The 27,662-nt window shown below is 38.2% G+C and overlaps 1 protein-coding gene across 14 annotated transcripts in view; it reads left to right on the forward strand.

The window, feature by feature from the left end:
• The window catches only part of FHOD3 (formin homology 2 domain containing 3), a 719,587-nt gene that overhangs the window by 534,164 nt on the left and 157,761 nt on the right, over window positions 1-27,662 (forward strand). For 5 of the 14 annotated variants that reach the window (XM_007486741.3, XM_007486739.3, XM_007486740.3 and 2 more), the window contains exons 11-13: window positions 20,850-20,957; window positions 22,373-22,753; window positions 23,223-23,303. The exons of 5 other annotated variants lie outside the window; for them this stretch is intronic. In XM_007486741.3, the coding sequence (XP_007486803.2) occupies window positions 20,850-20,957; window positions 22,373-22,753; window positions 23,223-23,303 (570 nt within the window). The remainder of the gene's footprint in view (window positions 1-20,849; window positions 20,958-22,372; window positions 22,754-23,222; window positions 23,304-27,662) is intronic. 4 more of the 14 variants (XM_007486742.3, XM_056820793.1, XM_056820795.1 and 1 more) reach the window with 1 other exon arrangement.

Genomic DNA, 27,662 nt, shown 5'->3' on the forward strand with positions numbered 1-27,662 from the left:
CTCCCTGAAAAGAAGTTTAGACTCCTTCTATACTTAGTGCAGATACTTTGATTTCATGTTTGTGACTTTGATTAAAACTAAAGTAGAGAAAAAAAATCAAAATAAGAATTATAGAAAAGCAAATGTTAAGATTCCTATAAACCTCTCTTTGATTAGCAGTGCACTGATTTGCCTTTTGTACATGGATATAGCCACAGTTAAAAATACTGATCATGTCTTTCTGATAGATGCTTATGTTCTTTGAGGTTGAATTTTATTATTTAGAATTCTCCTGTTAGCTCAGTGGATGAAATAAAGAACTGATCAATTGGCATTTTCCACCACTGGAATTTAAGCCACAAAAAGACAAACTGCCATTTGGGAATTGGCTAGTTGTTGTCCAGCTTCTCTGATAAACATCCTCCTGTCCATGCACTGTACTTTATAGTCCTTTCTAAATGTACACATACTTTAAGGGGACAACAAATACTTTTTGATCTAACTTTGGCTTCTCACCATGCAAACAACCAAGCAGCAACTGAACTCTATTAAGGCTTCTCATTGACTTGGCTGATGATAATCTTCTTAGATTAAAAAAATATTTTAAGGGGTAACTAAAGTTCATTTAAAAATAAAATTAATGTCTCAAAATTTTGGAAATTTGCTTTTGCCTATTAAAAATATTAACAGAAAAATTTAAATGTTACTGTTCAAGTTAAAAATATCTAAAGTTAAATGAGCATTCATATTTCCTATGAAGAAAAAAGTACATGATTTTCCATATCATTCCAGTTCTAGTTTATGTGCTTTCAATGTAGGCACACAGAAAAAATGTGTTCTAAATGGTCATTTGAAAGAGATAGTCCCAAATGAAACCAGTGGTGATTCTTTCTGCACAGTAAACTCAACAGTGTATTTCCATGGAATTTTTTTCCTTGTCAACTAATTTTGTTGTTAATAAGCTAGAGGAATATATTATTGCTCAAACTTCTGGGTGTCAGTTACTAGGATGCACAGGAAGTCAGTGCTTTTAAAGACTGACCTTATTTTTCTTTAAAGTTGATCACAATTTTAAATAATTAATTTTAATTAATAATTGATCAGCAAACATTTATTGAATGCCTACTTTGTACAAAACATGGCTAAGTGCTATAGGTATAGACATATATTACAACCCAGACATAGCATTTGCCCTCAAGAAATACTAAAATACATTTGAAGAGTTTATACACATATATAAAAAGACATCCTAAGAAGATATCCAAGGAAGCCCATGGTTAGAATGGTCCCAGTTATAAGTCTGACATAAATTCAGAAGCATGAGAAAATACATTGAACTAGGGCAGTGAAGAAAGGTATTCTGGGTGACTTACTGGATACAATGGTAGACCTTGAATTAGGAAGATCTAAGTTCAAATCTGGCCTCAGCCACTTAGCTGCTGTGTGACCCTCAACAAGTCACTTTACCCTGTTTGCCTCAGTTTCCTCATCTGTAAAAATCAACTGAAGAAGGAAATGGCAAAGCACCTCAGTATTTCTGAAAAGAAAATCCCAAATGGAATTACAAAAAGTCAGAATCAGAAACAACTCAACAATTCAGGAAAAGTCTCACAGACAAGACTAAAAATCCTTTCATCTTAAAACGTTTATTATTTTGATAAGTGGTACTTGAGTTGGCTCTTGAAGGATGGGAGAGACTTATACAAATGGAAGAAAGGAGAGAAAACTCTGCAGCTCATTTTCTAGATTCTAGGTACAATTCAGCTTCTTAACAGGCGGAAAATAAATTGATAATGGAACTATAGCTCACGGGCTCAGCATGCTACTAGGGCTAAATTTTAGGTACCAGTTGAAGCCTGGCAGGACAACCCAAGTGAGCTTTCAGAGCTAAGTGGCTACAGTTCAAGGTGGTGCTACTAGAATTTTAGAGAATCCTTAGCAAGAATTTCTTCTACAACTTCCCTGACAAGGGACCAATAAGTCACGGATAACTCTAATTAGAAATGTCTTCCTCACAATAGACCTAACTCTGCCACTGGGTCATCTCTCCATCATCAGCATGAAGAACACTGACTTGCTTTAAATTGCATCTTTGCCTTGTTCCCCGATATTGCAATCCTTAACTCTCTGGGGCCAGGGCCATGATTCAGCTTTGTCCATTCTCCCAGTGCCTGTGATCCTGCCCCCAGATTCCAGACTACTAGTCATCTTCTCTCCTTGCTGCTAGCTAGCCATCTTCTTGCCTGGACCTCTCCCATTGCTTGCCACCAGACTTTGTCCTGATGAAATGGCTACCTGCCATCAAGCCTGAATTTGAAGCCTAGTTTTGTAATTTGCTACCTGTGTGACCTTGGGCAAATTTCTTCTCTTCTCTTTGCACCAGTACCCATATGTATAAAATAAGAATAGGATGATTCAAGTTCTCTCTCACTTTTAAGTCTTAGGATTCTGCCTGCTTATTTGGCCCTTCACTGTTTGCCTAGCACCATCCCTTCCCTGATGCTTGATTTATCTGCCAGATACTCATCTGGTATCCATCACAAACCTCCATCTTTTACTTCCTACCTAAATCCCTTGATAAGCCATCTGTCTCAACTTCATTCCCACAGAATTACTCTCCTCAAATTACCTGCCCCCTGCAGTTTCTCCTGCTAGCCTCTGGTCCTACATATCACCAGTTTGATTCACCCTATTGTCCCTTGAATCCCAGTATTGGCAAAGACCTTGCAAGAAGAGGGAATGGTGTGAATCAACCCAAAACAGGAAGGTCTTCAATATATCCAGGAAACAGTGAGTACAGCAGTTTGGTTCAATTAGAAGAATCAGAGACAGCTGGGTGGCTCAATGGATTGAGAGCCAGTCCTAGAGGTGGAAGGTCCTGGGTTCAAATCTGTCCTCAGACACTTCCCAGCTCTGTGACCCTGGGCAAGTCACTTAATCCCCATTGCCTAGCCCTTACCACTCTTCTGCCTTGGAAACAATGCACAATATTGATTCAAAACAGAAGGTAAGGGTTTTAAAAAATTAGAAAACTCATGTGAGAAGTAGCTGGAGATAAAGTTGTTAAGATAAATTAGAGCCAGATTGTAGGAGTCTTAGAATTAGACTTTGTCCTGCAGGTGGTGGATCCACTGGTGGTTTTTAATCAGAACAGTGTCATCAGCAGACTGATGACAATAACAAGATTAATCTGTTAGAACTGTGGAGGTAGAGGGTAGGTAGAGGGTAGGGTTGAAGTTCTGCATTTGGGAAAATAAGTTCAGAAAGCACTATGATAGCCCATGTGTGAGACAGTCCAGGAAAGGGTGCTAGGAAAAGAAAAGAAGGGATATCGATCACTTTTTTTTAAACCGTTCTCTTCAGTCTTAGAATCAATACTATGTATGGGTTCCAAGGTAGAAGAGTGGTAAGGGCAAGGCAATGGGGGTTAAGTGACTTGCCCAGAGTCACCCAAGTAGGAAGTGTCTGAGGTCTGATTTGAACCCAGGACCTCCTGTCTCTAGGCCTGGCTTTCAGTCCACTGAACCACCCAGTTGCCTCCTATTGATCACTTTTAACAATCATCCAGGCATTCCTCAAATTATAAATGGCTTGTGCTCCAAAAGTTTATTTGTAAATCAATTGTTTGGAAGTTAGAATATGTCTTCTCAGAGGATAAATGTAACAAATAGAGGTTAAGTTCCTGGGCCAACCTGCAAATGATTATTGACACATAATGCACCACAAATGCAATACTAGTATGATCATAAATTGAAAGCTGGAAACAATTTCTATCTAGCTTAGCTCTCCCATTGCTTGGAGTGAAGAATGACATGGACTTTAGATTCTTCCTAACCTTCCTTGAGCATTAGTGGGCACCTAGGGGCCACATGGCTAAAACTAGGGAATGAGCTGATGCCTATGCAGAAATACTCATTCAGAGTGAGGATAAACTGAGACAAATAAGAAGTTGTCACTGGAAGGACATTGGAAGAATCTCTCTATGGGGACTGAGAAATGCTCAAAGGCATGGCCCCATAGTTTCTTTAGAGGTCTAGGTATAAGAAAAGTTTTTGGTAAACAAATAGCCTAATGAAGCTTCTAGACTCTACCTAAGAAAAATGTTTATAAATACATAGAATTAAATGGACAGGATTACATAAGAAACCAATTATATTGAAATCTAATTTTTCAATTTATTTTTTGACAAAGTAACAAGACCCCAGGTTAAGAACCCTGGTCCTAGCACATTTTCCGAGCCTCAGTGACATTTGATTATTAATTGACTATGTTTGGAGTATTATTTGACCACATTGACTATAAGCAGATGCCTTCCCATCATGGAGTACAACTCCCTCTTCTTTTTTGATCTAGGGGTACTCACAGGAGGCTCTCATACTTGAAACCATTTAAGATTGCTTCTTCACCAGGGACAGGGACATATTTTATGTCCAGGAAAGTTATCTGGGTCCCTGTGCCATCTTAATGAGGGCTAGGTAAAGTTGGCTGGCTTTGAAATTTATTACTGGATCATCTTAATGAACTCAAGGTGTGGCTGAAGAACCATGAAATTCTTAGTATGGTGAAAGGCTTATAGAGGTTGCCTCTCCTCAGGGCCTGGGTTAATTCTGCTTTCAGGGAACCATTCAGTATTAAAGTCAAATTGACAGAATGGCCAACTACATATGGCACTGGTTTAGCTTTTGGGCTAAAGGCAGAAGCTCTGTTTGGGTGGTCATTGTGTGTGGTGATTAGATGCTATAGTTCCTCAAGGTAGCAATTTCATGCTTCAGAAGCCACCTTGACTGCCAACAGTTCCTTTTTCCAGGAGACAAAGCTATTCTCTGCCCCGGATAAGTTTCTGGAGTAGTAGGCACCGAAGCATAATGGGTCAGTTTTGAGGTCCTTCTAGAAGAGGTCAGTACCTATTGCTACCTCAGAAGAGTTAGTTGTCTCCACTAAAGGATGTCTGGGGCTCAAGTATGCCAGAAAAAGTGTAGCAAACAAAGTCATGCTTAGTTCAAGAAATAACTATTTGAGGATTGAAGTCTCCAGTCCCTGGTTGACTCATGTATGCCTATGAGCAAGGTGATCAGCACCCAATTATTAATCTGCAAACCCAGAAATCCCCCTGGGATTATATTACATGCACATTCTGAAGACCTATTTTGACTTTCTTTTGGTCTACCCACATTGACAAAAGTTCCCTCCTGTTCAAATGGGGAAACATTTCTTATTTTATATAGGGGAGATTATGCTCACAAAATATAGAGGAAGCCTGTGTGGTGTCAAATAAGCATAAAGAGTTAGGTGATCCTCAGTGGAATTGCTTGTTGGCTCTGGTGGGGGAGAGAGGAGTGAAAGAAAATGTATCATGTAAAGGTAGAAAAATATTTTGAAAAATAAAAGTAAAAAAAAAAGAGTTAGATAATCCTAATACAATCAAGATCAAAAAGAGGGGTAATCTTTTATTTCCTAGGTGGGAATAGGTTATGTCATTTACTTAGCAAGGAAAAGAAAGCATCTGAAAGAACGGAATCAGAAAGCCAGAAATAGAAATGCTGCATTTATCCTTCTTGATTATTTCTCCCCTATGAGGGATGAAAGAAAAAACAGAATTGAGAAAGTATTCTGTTCAATAAGTAATTGTTAATTGCTGATGATGTGCAAGGCAAGGTGTTGGGAATAAAAGAGTCAAAAATAACAACTTCATTCTCAATGAGCTAATCCTAGGAGGGATTCAATATGTACACAGATAAATACAAGGGAATTTTAGGAGGAAGAGACCAAAGTCAACTGGAAGGATTAGGGAGGCTTGCTTCTGAGCTAAGCTTCAAATGAAAATGAAAATTTGTGATGTAAAAGTTAAGGGGGAGTAGATAATTTCAGGCATAAACAGTAACCTGTGTGGATACATGCAGGCCAGACAGAGATGAAATGTTAATTCAAGGAAAAATCCATCATGGAGTTTCTCTGGAATGTAATATGGAAGGGGGGGGGTGATAGTAGTGAGGCTTCAAAGGCAGTTACCTAAAACCTAGAAATTGAAGACTAACAGCCAGAAGGTGCTTTTGGCACTTAGTTATGTGAGTGAAAGAAGATGAGGGACTTTTTAAAATATGAGAAAAATAATAAGAAAGACAAAGAATGATGATATCCCTCTGTATCCTGGTAGTTTTAATGTTTAGGTTAAATATTATATATTCTTAAGTTAAGGTTGTGTGGTTTCATAAAAGGACTATATGATTATAAAGGGACTATATTATAAAAATAGGGAACTATATTATTAGAAAAATAAAAAATTAGAAAAATTCATGGTTTCATCAGAATGAACTCAAGCAGGGAGCCACCATCTTGAATTCTAAAGAAAGACATTTGAGCCTTGGAGTAGATCATGTGACACATTACTGCCCTCAACTGGCAGTTGTTCCTAAATGGCAAGGGCAGTTCTGTGGAATAAATCCCTTTCAGAACTGAATCTGTAACACTAAATTTGGAAAGTGCATAGTGTATTATACTTTGTCAGTAGTGCATTGCCTTTTTAAAAAATCCTTTAATATAAAACAAATATATACTATATGTTTTATATTCAGACAGTTATGAATTGGGGAACATTGTGCAAAAAGCATTTTGCTGTTCCAAACCTCTGTCACCTGAGAGCATCAGTACTTCATTGCCCTTCTCCTATTACTGTATTTGAATGCAATATAACATTCATAATAATATTTGACATGTTTTTCACATTTCCACTTGAAGGTCTTGCCATCACTTCGAACTTGTGTCCAAGAGTAAACTCATCATCTTTCCTTTTCAGCCAGCTCCCCCTTCCCAAATTCCCTGCTTTTTTTTCCCATGGCACCACTAAAGAGAAACAAGCACTCCATACGAGGTCCATTCCAAGCTTCTTTGTGGAATATAGCTTTTCAAAGTCACAAAAGTCATCCTCCCAGAAAGAAGAGATGAGAAATCTTCCCTTTCAAATTATGTTTGTCACTATGACCTTAACAGGGTCAAAGACAATTGCTAGTCACTCATGTTTCTGTAACAGATGGACACTACCCAAGTATATTTCAAAAATTTTTTTCCAATGTTGTCATCTCTTCTTATTGGATATCTAATTGTAGGTTTTAAGGAAAAATGGAAGAAAAACTTTGTTAATGTTTAAGATGTTTTATTCTTTCTAACACTTGAAGCATACAATATCACAGAACCTCAGAGCTAGCAAGAATCACAGAATCTTAGATTTAGAACCCCAAGGGACCTCAGAGATCATATAGACCAACCTAGAAATGAACTAGAATCCATTCAATACATTCAGCCTCCACTTAAAAAACCTCCATTGAGAGGAAACTCTCTACCCATTCTGCTTTTGAACAGTAATAATTAAGAAGCTTTCCCTTAGGGTATATCCAAAACTTCCACTTTGCAGCTTCCAACCACTGCTCTATGTGATCAAATAGAACAAATATAATCCTTCATATACTTAGAGATTATCTATCATATCTTCCTTAAACCTGCTCTTCTTCACTTATTCAAGCTAAATATCCTCACGTCTTTCCAACAAGTGTCATTTGATGTATCTCTAGCCATCATCTCACAATCTTCATCATCTTCTCTTAGATGCTGTAGATGTATCAACCCCCTTCCTAAATTGTGAAATTTTGGGCTTCTTTTATGATACAGCATATTATCTATTTATTTTTTTAGTTGGATTTATCTGTCTCTGAGAGGGGAAGCTTCAAGACCCCTCTGAGTAACATTTTACTCATTTTTTATTTTTGGAAATTTTTATTTAGTTAATAAATTTAGAATCTTTTTCCATGGTTACAAGATTCATGTTCTTTTCCTCTCCTCTCCCCACCAACCCTCCTATGGCTGATGCTCAATTCCACTGAGTTTTACATGTGTCATTGATCAAGAACTATTTCCATATTATTGATATTTGCACTAGGGTGATTGTTTTTACTATCTATTTTGTGAACGCAGTTTGAAATTATAATCCCTCTATGAATATAAGGCATTTCTAAATTCTTTCTAATGTGTCTCAGAAATGCACTAAATGTGTGGTTTGGGGCATATTAGCACCTAAGTCAGGGCTTTTTCCCAGCTTGGTTACCTATATATTACCTTAAGTAAGTCATTTCACTTCAGACCTCAGTTTCTCATCTATAAAAAGAGGATGTTGGATTAGCTGATCTCCAAGGACCCTTTTAATTCCAAAGTCTGTGATCTTCTACAGCAAGAAGATCCAACCATGTTAACCTAATACTTGCCAGAAGATACTAACTTAGGATTCAACAAAGAGACAGATAGACTAAAAGACATAGATGATGTCATGCGTGACAACATGGAAAAATAGTTCCTTTGGAATTTGTATTACTGGTTTGCTGAGTATTGATTTCAGAATATAGACCTATTAGAAAATAAGTCCCACACCCTAGTATCACTCTTCAACATTATCCTTACATTCATGAAATTTGAGGGTCAGAGCTGCATTTCACATTGGATATAGTAACTGGTCACATTTATACAGCACTTTAGGTCTTTAAAGTGCTGTTTCCACAACAGTCTTGTCCTAGGCTTTGATTAAGCACTAAGTTCCAGGCAGTGTGCTGAGATGGGGATAAAAAGACAGGGGGAAAAGCCAGTGTCTGCCTTCAAAGAGTTTGCATTTTAATGGTGAGAGGGGCAAAAATACTTATACAATTTTTGTGGTGAAATCAGGAAAATGAAAGATGCCAGTCCTAGATTTTTCCTCAAAATGGAGGTTCTGGGAAAAATTTGGCATTGAGAGAAGAGAATTATATCAGAATGAGGGGGAAGGCAAATGAGTCATGGTGGTAAAGTCCAGGGAATGAAGGATGCCTATCCTACACTCTTCCTCAAAATGGAGATTAGGGGAAAACTATTTTACAGGTAAGGAAACGGAAGCTTAAAGTGTTAAAAATAAGTGGAAGAAACAAGACTTGAATCTCAGGTCAGTGTACTTTCTATGACACTACATTGTTGTTCCAGACACCTCACAATTCCCCAAGATGCTTCCAATTTTTTTTAGTTGCCTCAGTTTTACAGACTTTTCCTCTTAAGTGTCTGTTAATTTTATTTGTTTCCAGGATTTGGGTTATCACTTTGAAACAGGCCTGGGGAACTTAAAATTGTTTCTCAAGGTCTAAGGAAAAGTCACTCCTGACCAGTACTCTAAACATAAAATAGTTAAGTCAGCTTTGAAATGAAATTTAATTGAAACCTTAGGGATGCTTTTCTAAATGAAAATCTATTCCTGCAAGACTTGGACAGGTCACAGGCTTTTGGGGGGTATTGTTACAAGCTCAAAGAATCCTGAGGTCTAGACCTGCTTTTGGAAATGGGAGAAGACACCTGATGGGTTCAGGTCAGCTCCAAGTTCACATTTTCACTAGCTCAGCAAGCAAACAGATGACAAATAAACACTCATGGAATATTAAAAATGCTAAAACTCAAGAACCCAAAGTGCCCCTGATCTAATTAAAAAAAAAAACAACCTGAAGACAAAACAAAGTTAAGCAGGCTTTTTGGAAAATCCCAATTAGGGGGTGAAAGCAAAATTAGCTGAATCAAATCTCCTGTCTTAAAAAAAACAACAACTATTAATGGGGGCTAGGAGGATGGAGAAGAAGAAAACTGCCACTCAAGTTGGCTTTTCTACTTAAATTAGAGCTATAGTGAAATAAAATCTTGGTGACTGGTATACCCCAGAGCAAAAAGAATTATCACTATTTCTCTACCACTGGCCTAGTCAATCCTAGTGGTTTTCTTTTGTCTTTTTTTCATGAAAATGGCTGATTATACCAGCGTAGTCTATAGGTAAGGTAGTTAAGGTGCACAGTGCAAAGAGTGCCAGGTCTGGAGTTGGGAAAACTCATCTTACTGTTTTTAAACACTTACTATCATTGTGATCTTTGGCAAGTCAGTTAACCTTGGTTGCCTCAGTTTCCTCCTCTGTAAAATGATCTGGGGAAGGAAATAGCAAATCACTCCAGTATCTTTGCAAAAAAAAAAAAAAAAACCAACAACAACCCTAATTGGGTCATAAAAAGTCTGACAAGAATAAAAATGGCTCAACCAAAAATAAAAAAATGGTTTTTATGCAAATCTTTGATCTCATAGATGTGACTTCACAATGTGCATTACCATGAACAAATCTTGTTCATGTATTTCCATAGGTTTTATAGAGGATTTAGTCAGTCTGCCAGAAGCCACTCACAGTGTCACTATGTGGTTTCTAATTCTTTTTCCTGGTCTACATAATTTTCTGGTCATATATTCATATCATCCTGGCCAACATGCTCTAGCCTGCTTACTCTTACTGCAACCCCCTTTCCATCGCAGTTTGGGTTAATTGCTATTTTTGATTCTTCCAAGATTGTCGAGTTCCATAATCCAAGCCTCATAGCATGACCCCAAGAGTGTTAGTGTTAAAGAGATGGCCTTGTATAACATCAGTCATTTTGGGAAAATTAAAAGCACCAGGCAGTTTCCCAAATGAGATCCAGCTCGCTCCCCTGACTCTCATTTCTGGCCCCAGGCTGCTGCCCATTTGCTACAGCTCTCTATGATATATATTGGTGGCTGGACTCAGTGGACAGCTAATCCATTTCCATAATCTGGGCACTAGTAATAGTACTAATTACCAGCTCAGTCGGCTTGTCATCTTCTCGTAGTTTATTCATGCCTTTGCAATGCTATCCTGTCTGCCTGGAATGACTTATCCACAACTCTCTGCCAATCTCTCCGCCTCATCTCTTTAAAAAATCCAACTTAGAATTTACCTACTTCAAAAATCATCTCAGACTCCTGCTGGATAGTTCTTTTTTGTAAGAGACACCTGCTTGGAGTGACAAAACTGTTTTTAACATTTTCTAGATGGTACCATTATAATCCTTAAACTATTGTAAGTTCACTTAGTTCACTTTTCATTTACTCTGTATTTTCTATGCAGAATAAATGTAAGGAAATAATGAGTAGACTATTGGCTCAATTTTCCTTTTGATGGATGAATTGTTAATATGAGAAAAAGAGATGTGGGTGATAAATTCCATCTGCCTCCCATGTGGTTTGTAACTGACTCATAAGGTGGAAATCTCATTAGACAGATGCAAAATATTTCTCCACTGGAATCTGTTTCTTTATATACTGTGAATTCAATTCAATAAACATTTATTTAGTGCCTACTGTGTGCGAGGTAATGAGTAATCTTCTCTTTTGCTGAATAAGTCATACATCAGCTTTATGGTCTTTGGAAGTTTATTTTTGGACATTCTAAGTAATTAATTTAATTTATTTATTCTATACCCTATGTTTCTTGTTAATTTTGAGATCCTATTTAGCTTCTTTTTATCAAACTTTGATCTTTAACTGTTAACAGCTTTTCGAATATGTGTTCTTGGCAGAAATGATCAGCAAGAATACAAAATCACATGATAGTTCTGAAGGTTCTCCTATTCCAAAAAAAAATTTTTTTTAATTGCCATCTTCAGGAATTGCCTTGACTTGTTTCCAGTAGCCAGACCAGACTTGTGATGAGTCAGCCTCGTTCACTCTTACCCAGGCCACAATGTAACAAATACCAGGAATCTGAAAGATGGTTGACTGAAGCCAGAGCTGTTGTCTGCGTCCATTAATAGTTTAATTTTTCTTCTACACGAACTGGACCATATGGGGATCAAAACTTAAGCCTAATCCACCCAGCTGAGTGTCCTCTCCCTTTTCAAATATTCTCAGGACATTTTGTTTGATCCCTTTTATGCCTTCCTCACTTCCTATATCATATTATACTTTTCTGAGTACATTCTCTGTTTTCACAATAGACTGTAAACTCCCTGAGCACAGGGATAGGTTTTTTTTTAGTAGTACAAGATTTTATACATAGTGCTTGTTATTATTATTAAAAATTAATCACTAATTAAAATAATTACTCTACTACTTGCTAGCATTTCTATAGCACTTGAAGATTTTCAGAGTATTTTATAAATACTCATTTGATCCTTCCAACAACCCTAGGAGGTAGAAACTATTATGATCCCCATTTTCACAGATGACAATTTTGTCCCAGTTTTAGGTAGACAGATTAACTGACTTCCCCAGTGTTATATAGCAAATGAGTGTCAGAACTTGCATTTGAACTGAGGTCTTCCCGATTTCAGGTCTAGCAGTCCATCCATTGGACCACCTAGTGCTCAATAAATGTTTGTTGGATGGAATTGAAGCTTCAAATTAGCCTTTTAAGCATCTTAACTCTAACTAATAAAGCTGTGAAGCCCAGATAGCTCCAAATTTATTTTAAGCCTGGTCATAAAAAATCAAATCCTCTTCATTTTTTCTTAAATTAGATAATTAAACCAAGATTAACACAGGAATTGCTTCATCACCAATGTTATCAAATGCTTTTTGAGCAGAGTGGATAGAGCACCAGACCTGGAGTCAGGAGGACCTGGGTTCAAATTTGACCTTAGATACTTCCTAGCTATATGACCTTGGGCAAGAAACTTAATCCTAATTGCCTAGCCCTTGTAGCTCTTCTGTTTACTAAGGCAGCAGGAGAGAGAGAGAGAGACAGAGAGACACAGAGACAGAGAGACACAGAGAGAGAGACACAGAGAGAGAGACACAGAGAGAGAGATTTATACCATCAAACAACTTTCCATTAGTATAACATCCTGCCATGGTGGCTCCCTCACAAAAATATTCAAATATTATGGACAATGAGTTTCTAGGCTTCCTTCTCTTTATAGCACTAGTTATTAGTGCCTTAACTCTGCACCTTGGGGGACTCCTCTTCTTTCACAGTCCCCCCTCTACAGGAGCATTTTTTGATGATACCCAATAATTTGCATAGCTCCTGCTTTTTGGTATGTTGAGACTCTCAACTCTGATGTCTGGTAAAATATTAGTCTTTGACAGGTGTGACTAATGTGTGGAATTTGATATATGCTAATATCTTCCTGTAGTGGATGAGTGCTATATCTCAGATGCTGTCACAGCTGGCAGATTTCTCTTTTTGTCTGAATAAATGTACGGTGAACATATTTTAAAGATTCCTTGGGACATGTTCCCCCTTCCACATTTTGCTGTCGATTTAGAAAACTCTTCCCTAGCAGGTCAACAAGAAAGAACTATAGTGTCTTGGGATTTAGAAGATGCCTCTGGAGTAACTCAGTTCAATTCAATTCAGCAAACATTTACTAGGCCCCTGCTGTATGCAGAGTAGTATGTTTGAGTAGGCACTGAGAGAGTGGCAAAGTATGGATTAGATGCAGCTGCTGCCCTAACCATGATTCTAATCAACAGAGAGATAAGACATGCTCGGGTAACTAACTACTGATGGTTGCAGTTAGAGGGTCAGGGGAGGCTTCCTGAATAAGATAGCAATTGAACTGGCAATTAAAAGGATGGCTAGGACTCCAGAAGGTGAAGAAAGGGAGGACATTGAAGGTACAGGTAACTGTGGAGACAGGTAACTGTGGAGACATTCACTGAGTAGAGAAGAGTCTGGTTTGACTTGTTCAGAGAATATATAAGGGGATATGACTGGAAATAGGACAGTTACAGTTTATTTAAAAAGCCTTGAATGTAAGGCAAAGAAATTTGAATTTCACTAGTTAGGCAAGAAGAGAGAGACTCAGATTTTTGGAAAGAAAAGTGACTTGACCAGCTCCCTGGAAGAGAATTAAGGGCATATTAAGAAAACCTGTTAGGAAGCTAGTATGATAGGCCAGTTGGGTAGTAATGAAATTTTAGCATCAGGTGGTACCAATGAGAAGAGCAAGTATGGAGATAGATTTCATGAGTTATGGAGTAGATAAAAGGAAATTGTGAATTGATAATTGATTGGCTAGGAGAATCGAAGGAGAATGAAAAATCAAAGAACCTCAAGTTTTTAAATGTAAGAGAGTAGGTGAACAATTTTACAAATACTAAAGACAAAGAGTGAGATTTGGAAGAAAATATAATAAGCTTGACTTTAAATTTATTAAATTTTAGTCTCTTCTAGCCATGTGGGGATATTTTAAAGTAATCTAAAGAAGCAAATCAGGGCTGGAGATTTAGATTTGGCAGTTACTTGTCTAGAGGTGATGTTGTTCAGGTGTGTCTGATTTCCTTGTGAGCCAGAGCATGCCAATATTGTCCACAAAGTTTTTTGGCCAATTTACTGGAGTGGTTTGCCATTTCCTTCTCCAGTAGTTTGAATCAGAGGTTTAGTAACTTGCCCAGGGTCATACAGTAAGTGTCTGACACTGAATTTGAATTCAGCTCTTCCTGACTCCAAGCCCAGCACTCTATCCACTGATCTACCTGGCTGTCTAGACTGAGAAAATGTAGGAAAAAGAGAGTGAAAGCCATAACCTTGGAAAGCATCATCATAGTTCACTTCCCATTTGGCATAGCTTTGAGTACTTTTATCATGTTGGTCACTTTCCCTTTGATATACTCTGGCTTGTCTGTATCTTTTCTAAAAAGTAATTCCTAGGGGGAAAATGGTCTTACAATGAAGTTTAACCAAGGCAGAACATGAAGTTTAACAAGGAAGGATGAACAGTGGTCTGTTATTTTCCTTATTCTAGATATTATGATTTTATCAATGTAGTCCAAGATCAAATTATATTCTTTTGCTGCCTTGTCACACCATTCATTTGAAATAAACTTTAAGTCTTATTTTCATGGAAATACCTTCTAGCCATACCTCATTTACTCTGTATTTGTCCCAATGATTTTTTGAACTCATATTAATACTTTACATTTTCCCAATTTAATGGCATCTTATTATAATTTCACAGATATAGAGCTTGAAAGGATGTCAAAGTCCATGTGATCCTCATATTTTATAGATGATGAAACTGAGACCTAGAATGTAATAAATCAAGGGTTGGAAAACTAGGGCCTTGGGGCCAAATGCAGCCTGACTGTTTTTGTTTGCCCTGCAAACTAGGAATGATTTTTATATGTTTAAGTTATTTATTCAAAGTCACATAATAGTAAATGGCAATCAAGATTCAAATTCAGATCTTCTTGACACTGGACTTCTATTAGCATCAATCTTTTATGCTAGCCTACAAAAATCTTTGGGGATTTTGATTCTGTCCAGTAGTGGTTCTAGTTATTCCTCTCAATTTCTGTTATACATCAATTTCTGGCTGTTATTTAGTAAGGTATAAAAAGGAGGAGACAGTTGGCTCAATTGACAGAGTGCCAGTCAGAATGGCATGAGTTCAAATCCAGCCTCAAGATGCTTCCTAGCTATGTACCCCCAGGCAAGTCATTTAAACTCCTTTGCCTAAATGGTGAACCACTCCAGCGACTGCCAAGAAAACCCTATGAACAGTATCGGTCACAGGGTCACAAGGAGTCATATGTGACTAAATGACTGAATGACAACAGAAAGAAGGACATATTCCAAGGAATTTCAAAAATATATCCATTGTATGCCTGTACAGACATAAATGTCTGTAGGAATGTATCTACTATGGCCACTCGTGAGATATTGTTTATCCATTCTGTTCAGGGAAGGCATTAGCACATATCAAGTCGTAAAGATGAGCAATCCATATCAGTGACAGGGTATTAGCAGAAGTCACATCCGATATGAAAGGCAGGCAGCATTCTCTCTTTCATCTCTAGTTTCTTCAAAGCTTAGTTAAGGCACAGCCTCCTCCGTGAGGCTTTTTCTGATCCCCCAGCTACTAGTGCTTCCCTTATTCCCCTGACCTTGTATATAGTTCATATACTCTGTTAGAATATAAACTTTGGGGGAAGAAATTGCATCATTTTTGACTTTGTACTCTCTGAGTCTAGGATAGTGCCTAGCATGTGGTAGATTGTTGATTGATTGATTTAGACAACTTCAGGGAAAATGATGAAAACAGTCCTATGACTTGTCTGTAAGTACCCAGAATGGATTAATTTGGGACTTTTAAATTAAGTTGGTGCATGGAGATCCCTTGAAAGATTGTCTGGAGAAGTTGATAGAAATCATCTGCTCATGTCGTGAGGGCATGAGGACAAAAGTGACAGATGCAGGATTATTAATGGTCTCAAATAAGGCAGCGACATTCTTTGGCTGTTATTATTTCAGGGTGACTTTTCAGCTGCACTCTCTATTGCTTTTAAAGACTTCTTTCAAGAATAAAAATTAAGGGGGCAGGTAGATGATTCAGTGGATTAAGAGCCAGCCTAAAGATGGGAAGTCCTGGGTTTAGATCTGACCTCAGACACTTCCTAGCTGTGTGATCCTGGACAAGTCTTTTAACTCCCATAGCTTTGCCCTTACTACTCTTCTGCCTTGGAACTGATGCACGGGATGGAAGGTGAGGGTTAAAAAAAAAAAGGAATTTGCCTAGGCCTTACCTTTCTGTCTTAGAGTTGTTACTAGGACAGAAAATAAGAGTTTTTAAAACAAAATAAAAGGGAGAGAGTACTAATAACTGAGGTATTTGGGAGTGGGGAGGTGATCAGAAAATTCCTCCAGTGAGGACTGACACCCAAGTTGTTCTGGGAAGGAAGGCAAGGATTCTTTGAGGGGGAGATGCAGAGGAAGTATACTGCAGATGAGGGGGACTGCTTTTGCAAAGGAATAGGGATGAGAAATGGAATGCTTTGACCAGAGGACAAATCATAGTCCAGGTTGACTGAAAGGATAGAAAAATGAAAAATAGACTAGAAAGTCTGCAAGGGAAAGTTAAGAAGACTAAATTAAGGACCCTCCTTGAATGGAGAAGAAGTCTTAAGAGAATGCAACCACATCATTAGCTTGTTTCTATAGTGATTGTATGCTCTAGTTATTGCTCCATCAGAAGGGGAGAGGGGGTAGTTTTATACTCTACTTAAAAGAAAGAGCTCTCCCCCTTCCTACCTGGACTCTTATCTGTCTCCTGCTCTATGAGATGAGATGACATTTTCAAAAAATACATTGAACAAAGCTTACACTTTGAACATTTCTCAGCTGGTTGACTTAGCAACTGTTCTTAGCCACCTTTACAGCCTGGCATGCTTTGGAGATCATAATGGCCAGCCTCTGTCTTCCAAGAGCTTCTAGTTTCACACTCAAGTTGATACCAGAATATAATGGTAAAACAATACTCCAACAGAAAACTGAACAAGATTTTAGAACCGATTTTAAGTGGTTTCATCACACACAGTTACAAACAACTAACTACCAAAAAAGAAAGTTCTGAAACTTTTCCCGGAAAGGGATTCCCCTTTTAAAAACAAGGCTTAGTTAAATGCTCATTTGAACATGTGTTTGGGGTTAACCAGATCAGGCAGTAGGAAGAAGGCCAAGCAGGAGAAGATGTAAGAGGCAGGTTTCCAAGCATTCTTACTGCTGTTCTGACTTCCCTTCGTGGTCCCAAATGGCTGGAAACATAGAAGTGGGGCTGAACAGCATCCCCTGAGGACTTTGAGATTTAATACAGTTTGGTCTGACTTTAAGCATTACATGCATTCCTGCAAAGTAAATACCAGAGAATCTGAGAGATGGAAGGGACCTTAGAGATAATTTACAAACAAGGAAACTGAGGGCTTGATGAGATTACGTGGCATATTCAAAGTCACATAGTCATCTGTAGGACCAGGACTAGGGAAGGCAGCATGAATACTATGGAAAAGTAGCAGCTACAAAGTGGAGGGAATCTAACTTGTATTCACTTTGGTGAATTCCATTTGATGTCATTATGAATGCAAGTCCCCGATTCAGCTCCTTCAGGAGTGGCATCAGTCAAATGGACAATCCAGTCATATGAACTTTGTGCTGGAGGGAAAAAAAATCAATATATTAAAACAAATAAGCCACACACAGCTAATGCTCATTTTGCTGGAATTCTTACTGATTCTTTGAGGCTTGAAGTGAAAGCAGGCACATTGGTTTTATCATCTTTCCAAGTATTCAGCATAACCAAATAGCTGGAAGGGCCACCTGGAAATTTTATTTTGGACAGAATGCATCACTTCAGAGTCATTTACCTCAGAGTAAAGTAGGCACCATGTCTTGAAAAGAAAGTTCAGAAGACTTGTTCAGTCTTCATTAGCATTTGCATAAGATTTTGGGCAAAGAATCAAAGAGTTTGGTGTATGATATAGAAGTCAGAAGATCTACATTCTTCTTCCATTCTCTTTTTTGTTTGTTTTTGCTGACTTTGTAATTGTGGCGAGGCACAACTCAACATATCCTAAACCTAGTTTTCTCCTCCTACTCAACTCCTAAAACCTGACCTTCTTTCAAACTTATATATTTCACTTGAGTGTATCACCATTCTCTCAGTCACCCAAGTTTGTGACCTCCATGTAAGCCTTGACTCCTCACTCTCCCTCACCCCACACATTTCAGTCTCTTGCCAAATCTTATTTCTCCTCCACATCATCTCTCACATTCATTCTGTGTTATCCACTCACATAAGCTACAGTCATAATTCAGTCTTTATCACCATCCATCTGGATTGTTGCAAAGCCTCTGGTGTCTCTCCACCCCAGTCTATCCTCCACATAGCTTCCAAAATTATTTTCCACAAGTGCATACCTTACCACCATTCCCCTGGAGTATACATTCCAGGGGCTTCCTATTATCTCTGGGACAAAATATAAGTGCCTCTTTGAGGCATGTAAAGCCCTTCAAGATAGAATGATTGCTTCCATTCTGTCCAACCCATGTTTGACATATATTTCCTTCTTGCCTCTGTCTCCTAGAATGTTTCTGTACCCTACATGTGCAGTTCAAGAGTTTCTACATGAATCCCCTCCTGATATCCTCAGTTGCTAATGCTTTCTCTCTCAAGTTATTTATTTATTTATTTAGTTCTATTTTATAAGTACCTCTGTGTGGGTGTAGCCTCCATGCACTAGATTGTAAGCTCCTTGGGAGCAGGGAATGTTTCCCTTTTATCTCTGGATTTTCCTATGTCTCCTGCCCATGTCTTTAATATACCAGGTTCTTAATAGATGCTTATTGATTGCTTTGTTGATTTGTTGATGTTTCAATGGCTTCAAATTCCTTATTTGTTATATAATTGAGGAAGCAGGATTAAATGATTTCTAAGGACTCTTCTATCTCAAAGACTGTTTCTTCTATAAATTCTGTGATATTCCAACTAGTATAAGGCAGTTCTTTGGTACATTTGAAAATTGGGAAAGTGCACATTAAAGATAGCCTTGCTTCAGTGTTACAGAATGATTTCAGTAATATGTGAGCAAGAGAGAATTACCCATTGAGAGTATGTGTTTGGGGGCAACTAAGCAACTTAGTGGATAGAGAACCAGGCCTAGAGACAGGTCTTGGATTCAGACTTAGCCTCAGATTCCTTGCAGTGGGACCCTGAGGAAGTCACTGAACCCGCATTGCCCAGCCCTTATTGCTCTTCTGCCTTAGAACCAATACCCAATGTTAATTCTAAGATAAAAGGTAAGGGGAAAGAAAAAAAAGGAAAAAAAGAAAAGAAATGAAGGAAGAGAGAAAGAAAGAAAAGAAAAGAAAGAAAGAAAGAAAGAAAGAAAGAAAGAAAGAAAGAAAGAAAGAAAGAAAGAAAGAAAGAAAGAAAGAAAGAAAGAAAGAAAGAAAGAAAGAAAGAAAGAAAGAAAGAAAGAAAGAAAGAAAGGAAGGAAGGCAGTGAGGGAAGTAAGGCAGTGAGAGAAGGAGGGGGAGGAAGGGAGGAAGTGAGGGAGGGAAGGAGGGAGGGAGAAAGAAATGAAGGAAGGGAAGAAGGAAGGGAGGGAGAAAAAAGGAGAGAGAGAGAGAGAGAGAGAGAGAGAGAGAGAGAGAGAGAGAGAGAGAGAGAGAGAGAGAGAGAGAGAGAGAGAGAGCTTGACTAGCTTAGCTGAAAACAGTGCCAGGACTAGATCAAAAAGCCAGATTTATTATCATCTCAAAGTATATCCATTGGAGTAAGAAGTCAAGGGAACATAATATTTTACTGGTTCACATATAATTAGGAGTATAGTTGAGAAGAACCAAACACAAATTTGGAAAAAAGTAGTGGTCTTTAGGAATGAGGAGTAAGGCAAAATCTATGGAACTCTTTTCAACTCTTAAATTTATGTATGTAGTCTTTTGTTTTAGTAAATTTAGAGACAAAATTTTTCTAAATAAAATTCTGTTTTAAATCAAGGCCAGAGCTGTTATCAAGCATGGGGCAGGAAGCATAGTCTTTTTAGAACAGGAAGGGGCCTTGGAGGCCCATCTCATTCAACATCCTTTTGTTACAAGTGAAGACAGATAAGCCTAGAAAACTAAAAGTGCTTTACCTAAGATCCTATGGTCACACAGCTAGTTAGTGACAAAGCCAGAACTGGCACCCAAGACATCTGACTCATATACCCAAAGGACAAAGTCACAGAATACTTATAGGCTCTGCCTGCTAACTATCATTGCTGGCAGCAGCAAACCCTAACATCAAGAAGGCTCATTTATTGGCATCCAGACATCTATCAAAGAAAATCTGACCACTTGCTATCTGACATATGATCTAAGACTGCCAGCTCTCATCACAGCATTATGTTCTTGGAGCCACACAGGGGCCTAGAGGTCACTTAATCCAAACCTTTTCTTTTACATATAAGGAAATTAAGGCCCAGGATGGTTTGAAGATTACCCAAAGGCACACAGCTAATATGTGAATGTCAAAGAATTCAGCCCAGGTCCTGTGACTTCAATTCTAGAGCTCTTTCCTCTGTATCTCTGCCTCCTATGATGAAGATTTCTTAGGAGTTTTTCATCTTCTCTACCAGCAATATGTGTTGTCTTCATCAATTCCACCTTATTTTTTCTTCCTTCCCTTTCTCAGCTTTCTGTTCAGTTTATTTGTGTAACTCATCATTCTTCCACCTTGTCTCTTTCTATATGCCTGTCTCTTTCCTTCACTTTATCTCAGAGAGGAGGAGGAGGAGGAGGAGGAATTTGAAGAAGAAGAGCAACCAATCACAGAACCCAATTCAGAGGATGAGAGAGAGGAAGATGCCTCCTGTCAGGTTAAAGAGAGGTACCATGGTTGTTTGCACTCCCTAATTGGGTTCATATCTAAAAGTTTCTATACTAATTCACTTTACTAATTTGTCAATGGCTGCCTTTTAAGTAGATTGGCTTATTAAGTGATGAGGACAAGAAGGAACTTCAGAAGTTGTCTAATTCAATAACTCATTGTATAGATGAGGAAACTGAGGCCTGAGGAGGTTAAAAAAATCCAAAACCCTTTAAGTGCCTAAAGAATAGTAATTAAAAATACACATAATAGGATGTGGTAGAACGAGTACCATGTTCTGAATCAGAAGACTCAGGTTTGAATTCTGGTTTTTCCACTTACTACCTGTTCAACAAACTGTGTAACTTGTCTAAGCTTCCCTTTCCTCATCTATAATATTAAATCTATGAATTAATTTTTTAAAATATTAAAAAATATAGAAAATATATAGATTGATGATCTCTGAGGATTTCCATCTCCAAACCTGTGACCCCAATCTTTAAATCCTGAAATACAACCTACAAAAAAGAATAAAAATCAAAACTCTCATCTTAGCTAAGAGTCCTAAGAGACCATCTACTCTGCTTAACTATACTGATAAGGAAACAGAAGCCCAGGAAAAATTCAGTGGCTTGATTAAAGCCAAGTTCTGAATTTCTGAGAAATAAGTAGAAGGAACAGGTCCCATTGTACAGAGGGGATGCTTTCAGATGAAGTATTTGTTTTAATATCATAATTATACAAATGTGGCAGAACTGGGCATGTCTAAAAGAGCTGGTCATTCTGATTGACTGGCTCAGTGGATAGAATTAGCAAAAGTTATGAAGTCAGGAAAATTAGTTTTCAATGCCTCCCAAACTCTGCTTTCAGTACCTTTTGTCACCACTACCTTTTTCCATTTATTCATTTCTGCTCCCACTTTTCTCCTCAGAATTTACTTTTATAAAATGATTTCATAGAACAGTTTGCATATATATCACTTAGAAGACTTGATATATTACCTCTCTTTGCTTTCTTTCCTCCTAATGAGGAAAAAAGTCTGTTTGACTTAAGACAAGGAATGAAGTTCTAATTCTGTAATTCAAAGGAAATTGAGGGCTTAAGGTAGAGGGGGATTTGAGGGACTGGGAGCTTTCTAGATGACCTTGATCTTGCACCATGTAGGTTCCAAATATTCATTAAACTGGACCCATTTGGTAACTTCTTCCCTTGGCCCTAAGAGAGGCAACCCAGTGGCTTAGGGACCTCATTGTTTTTAGAGTTATACAGTCAAATTCTTTAGGACATGTATAGTTCTGCTGCCAGAAAATGGACAAAACTAGATTCAAGGGATATTAACTTTAAAGTTTGCTTTGACTTTACTTTTTTCCCCTTCACTCCTTAAATCTTATTTTCTTACCCATTCCCTTCCTCTCTACTACAACTCTTTCTTACAGTGAAGGCAACTCTCCATCTGAGATAAATCAAGTTGAAAATGATAACATTTCAGAGAGTTCTGAAATTTCAACTTCCACAAGTACAATGTCTCAAGGAAAGTGGATTTCTCCAAATGATAAATCAAAGAGTCCATCTTGCAACTCATCATTTGTATCTGGTTCATCTCCTGGATCATCCCTCTGTCATGCTTCTCATTTGCCATCCTCATCTGTGTCAGTTTTTACTACTTCCTCATCAGCTTCTACTCATCAGAAGGCATCTCCGGTGGTAGAAAAGTTGCCTTATATACCACATACTCCTTTTCACCTTTTCTCTTATGATTTTGAGGACTCTCCTTTAACTGCAAAAGAAAAGGAAAGAGAAGTCCAGAAAGAAAACAGGTAGATATTTTCACAGGTGCTATTTATTGACACAGCAGTGATTTAGGACTCATTTGGAGAATATGAGCATATTCGTTGTAATTGTTCATTTTATTGTCTTCTCCAGTGTTGACACTTATTTTCATTAGATCAGATATCAATGACCACTATAATATAAGAATGTTTTTATATTCAGCCTGCTTAAGCTTTTCATCAACTATTTAGCTATCCAGAAGGTTCTTACTTTAAGATTCAATAGAGAGTGTACTTCAGAGAAAGCTTGGGTAAGTATAATTTACTTTGATATAGTTTTTTTGTTAATACCCTAGGTAAAAGCAGTGCTGACCAAAAAATAGATGATAAAAAGGTATTCTGACAAAACTATTCATTTTACAACTTTTTTTGCACATGTAACAGAAATAATGTTACTTCTATACCTCTCTAAATGACATTCTCTTACATAATAAATACATTTCCTTTTCTTCAACAGTGCATCAGACCCTGTACATTTGAACAAGTACTCTGATTCTGATTCTGATCCCTACAATTTCCGATCTTTCTCTTCTAATAGGTGGGTGCCTTTCCCCCCCTTCTTTCTTTTCCTACCTTTCTGTTTTTTTTCCTGCTACATGTAAATTTATTTAAAATATTACCTTTTGCAATTTTTTTCAAAATGCTCAATTAAATTCAGTAAACATTTATTAAGTACCTACTTTGTGCCAGGCACTGTGCTATGTTCCGGGGATACAAATAAGAAAAAGAAAGCTATTCCCTGCTTTCAAGGAGCTTATAATCTAATATGGAAAGAAGACACAGAAAGGAAGCTGGGAAAGAGGGTTAGGGGTAAGTTATCAGGGGCATATTTTTCCATGGTGTTGAAACCCAACAGACCTGCAGATGGAAAGTAGCATCAAAGTTACAGTCTGGTTAATCAGTTATTTGATATTTATGAAATTACTTTTGTTATTTTTATAACAGAAGCTTTTTTTAACTTAAGAATTTTTCCTTTCCCTTTCCTATTCCTGATTTCCAGCCAGATTCATTCTTTCACCTATGTACTCTCATCTGTAAATTCATAACTGCCCACAACATGGTAGTAGGTTATATCCCAACACTTAACATATAGGAAGTTTTAGGTGGGCCCAGTCCCTCAGTCCAAAGTCCCTCTAATCTCCTGGTTGACTTCTCTTTCAATCTGCCTTGAATCCTATCATAATGTTTTGATTGGGGCAGCTAGGTAGCTCAGTGGATTGAGAGTCAGGCCTAGAGATGGGAGGTACTTGGTTCAAATTTGGCCTCAGATACTTCCCAGCTGTGTGACCCTGGGAAAGTCACTTAACCCCCATTGCCTAGCCCTTACAACTCTTCTGTCTTGGAGCCAATACACAGTATTGACTCCAAGATGGAAGGTAAGGGTTTTAAAATTTTAAAAATAATGTTTTGATTATTACCCTTTGATGACATTCCCCAAATATCCAGAAAAAAAGGCATCCTAACATCCTAGATTTCCTTATCTGTAAAATGAGGAAGTTGCATTAGATTCCCTTTTTAGCTACTAATTTATGACCCCCAGCAGACCTAGGATACCCAGCAGAGAATTTCTTGGTCTCTGGCAACAGGGAAGCACATATCAAGTTGGTCCCAGAAAAAAAAAACATTTGGCATGAAACTCTGCTCTGACATATGGATTTACAGGTGATTTCATAAAAGGTGTCATCTCTGGGTAAGGATGTTGGTTCTGCAAATGCCAAACCTTTGCATCCTTCCCATTTGCTTTTTCTGTCTTTCATGATGATGTGCCTTATTTAGACCTTTGATAGTTCAGTTCTTGGAATATCCTTTTGATCTATGAATTTTGGTTTTATCTTTCCTTCTTGCCTGCCTACCTGATTACAGATACCTATTTGCCTTGACCTCTCTGGTATCTAAGTATTATTGTTGTTCAGTGACATGGAATTCTCCATGACCCCATTTTGAATTTTCTTGCCAAAGATAATAGAGTAGTTTTGTTGTTTTCTTCTCCAGTTCATTTTACAGATGAGGAAACTGAGGCAAACAGGAGGAAGTGACTTGGCTAGGGTCACACAACTAGTAAATGTTTGAGACCAAATTTAAATTTAGAAAGATGAATCTCCCTGACTCCATCTATCCACTGTTCCACCTAGGTGACCTTTGACTATTATTAATGCCCATAATCAGGTCATTGACTAATAGTGTCACCTTTGATTTTTTTCCTTTCTGTCTGCTGCTATTTGTCGTTCTGACATGATCATATGCTATGGTTGTTCTCATTTTTAGGGAGGCAATGTGTTATGAGAAACAGAATATTGGCTCTTAAGTCAGACAACCTTAGTTCAAATTCCATCTCTGGTGTTTCCTACCTGTTTGTCACTGGACAAATCATCTACCCTTCCTGGGCCTCAGTTTCCTCCTCTTTTGCAAAATGAGAGACTGAACTAGTTGGACTCTTAGATTCCTTCTTGTTCCAGGTCTGTCATCCTAGAATTCAGAGGTTTGAGTCTTGTAGTGTGGGAATCTATCTCCGGCCAGCTTGTCCCTTGTACTCAGACCTTCCACCTTGGCAACTCCTCTACAAAAATGTAGTAATAGCCTCAATTACATGCCAACCAGTGCTAGCTTCTTTAACAAAATCTCTCCCCTTTTTTGTAGTATGTGGACTCCAGGTTAAGTACCCCTGGCCTTTGGGAAGATATCCAGGGGCATATAAGAGCCCAGAAACCACACTTTGAACAGTAGCTGAATTACGGCTCACCCACACAGCTGCTGTGCTGCTCACTGCCACAGACAGAGGCTGTCTGAGAACCTTCAGCCTACGTTTTCTCAGATACTAGCCTTTGCCCCAGTCAAGGTTGAAGCCCCAAAGTAAGAGTAGCTTCAATGCTCTTCAATGCATAAGGAGAGCAGCTACTAAGTATATGGTCATGTTTCCCAATTGAACTTTAAACAATAGTAATACTAACAATAATGGCTAATATTTATATAATAGTTACTGTGTGGCAGATACAATGCAATTATTATCTCATTTGGTTCTCACAACAACCCAGGCAGTTGAGTACTGTTATTATCCCCATTTTACAGATGAGAAAACTGAGGCAAGCAAAGGCTAAGTAACCAGTTCAGGATCGCATAGGTAGTATCAGAAGTCACATGTATACTCAGATCCTTCTGACTCCTGGCCCAGAGCTCTGTTCACTGTGCCCCACATGGTCTATGCCAGCAGTATTTGTGAAAAAAATCTCCTGTTTTCCATTTAGATGACAGAGAGTGTTCTTAAGCACCAACCCAGTAAAGCCATTATTCCTCAAAGCCCTTGAAATGTTGTGCCTTAGTTGCAAAGTCAAAACATGGCTGTTTTGGGTCCCATCCCTTTTTTCTGTCACGACTTCTTCCTGACGATTTCAAGGGAATGTCCCTGAATCTGAAGCTTCATCCAATTTTCCAGATTCACAAGGATCAGGGAAGGCCTCAGGTGATTCAGATGCTGATCCTGCCCTTCTGGAAGGCAATGTTGGAGGTCCATTTTTTTCCTTTGTCAGGAAAGGAAACTATTCTGTTGCTCATGTTAGATTATAGGACGACTAGGAATACTTTCACTTTGAACTAATCCAGATGCATGGTTAACTATTATCAGGTGGAGCCCGTGGATGGTCCAGTTCTAGCCCTCTTGATGCCTGATCATTTTCTCTTCTAAGTAGGACCTAAGGCAACTGCTACCCACAAACCGCTAAAGAAATAGTGGCCAGCAGCACAACAGTTGGAATTCTGCCTTATCTAGAGGTGCTTTTGTTTCCCACTGAACTGGAAACCAACCCGATTACCTTCCAAATATAATGACTTCAAGAACAGCTTGAAGAGAAAAAGGCATGAGCTTTCTCCCCCTTCTATAGCACCTGTGCTTGTCTCATTAACCTGCTACACAGGATCTCACTGATTTTTTGTTGAATTTGCACTTTTCCAGGGCTAATGATAAGCACTTATGCAGTATTACTTTGCAAATCACTCAACATTCATTATCTTATTTGGACCTCATGACAGCCTTCTGAAATGTAGCTATTATCATCATTCTACAAATAAGGAAACTGAGGCTGAGAGAAGTGACTAGCCCAAGGTCACATAAAGAGTATGCCTGAGACAAAATTTGAATTCAAGTCTTCCTCACTCCAAATTCAATGTTCTGTCTTCCAGGCCACTTATCTGCTTCTGTATAAGTTAAAAACTATCTCTCAGTTAATGTTTAATGGAGTTTTACAGCCCTATTTATTGCTCTGACTACATATCCCGGACCCTCTTTGAAGAAAAAAGTGGATGAGGAGTTAAGGGCATGTGTTGTCCTTAAATATTTTGATCATTATGCTCTCAACCAAGTCACAGTCAGAAACTGGTACATCCAAGGGCCTCAGGGTGGCACAGTAAATAGAGTAGTACGAGGCTTGCCTTCCTGAGCTCAAATGTGGCCTCAGACAGTTACTATTTGTTTGACTCTGAGCAAGTCACTCAACCCAACTTACCTCATATTCCTCATCTGTAAAAGGAGTTGGAGAAGAAAATAGCAAATCACTATAGTATCTTTGATTAGAAAACCCTAAATAGAGAAAAACACTATCCACAAGCAGAGGACAAACTGTGGGAGTAAAAGCACGGATGAAAAGCAACTGCTTGACTACAGGGGTGGAGGGGATATGACTGAGGAGAGACTAAATGAACACCCTAATGCAAATACCAACAACATGGAAATGGGTTTGAATCAAGAACACATGTGATACCCAGTGGAATCCTGCGTCAGCTATGGGAGAGGTGGGGTGGGGGGAGGAAAAGAAAATGATCTTTGTCTCCAATGAATAATGTTTAGAAGTGATCAAATAAAAAATAAATAAAATAATAAAATAAAATTAAAAAAAAGAAAACCCTA

Source organism: Monodelphis domestica, chromosome 3 (assembly GCF_027887165.1).
Source record: "Monodelphis domestica isolate mMonDom1 chromosome 3, mMonDom1.pri, whole genome shotgun sequence".
NCBI lineage: Eukaryota > Metazoa > Chordata > Mammalia > Didelphimorphia > Didelphidae > Monodelphis > Monodelphis domestica.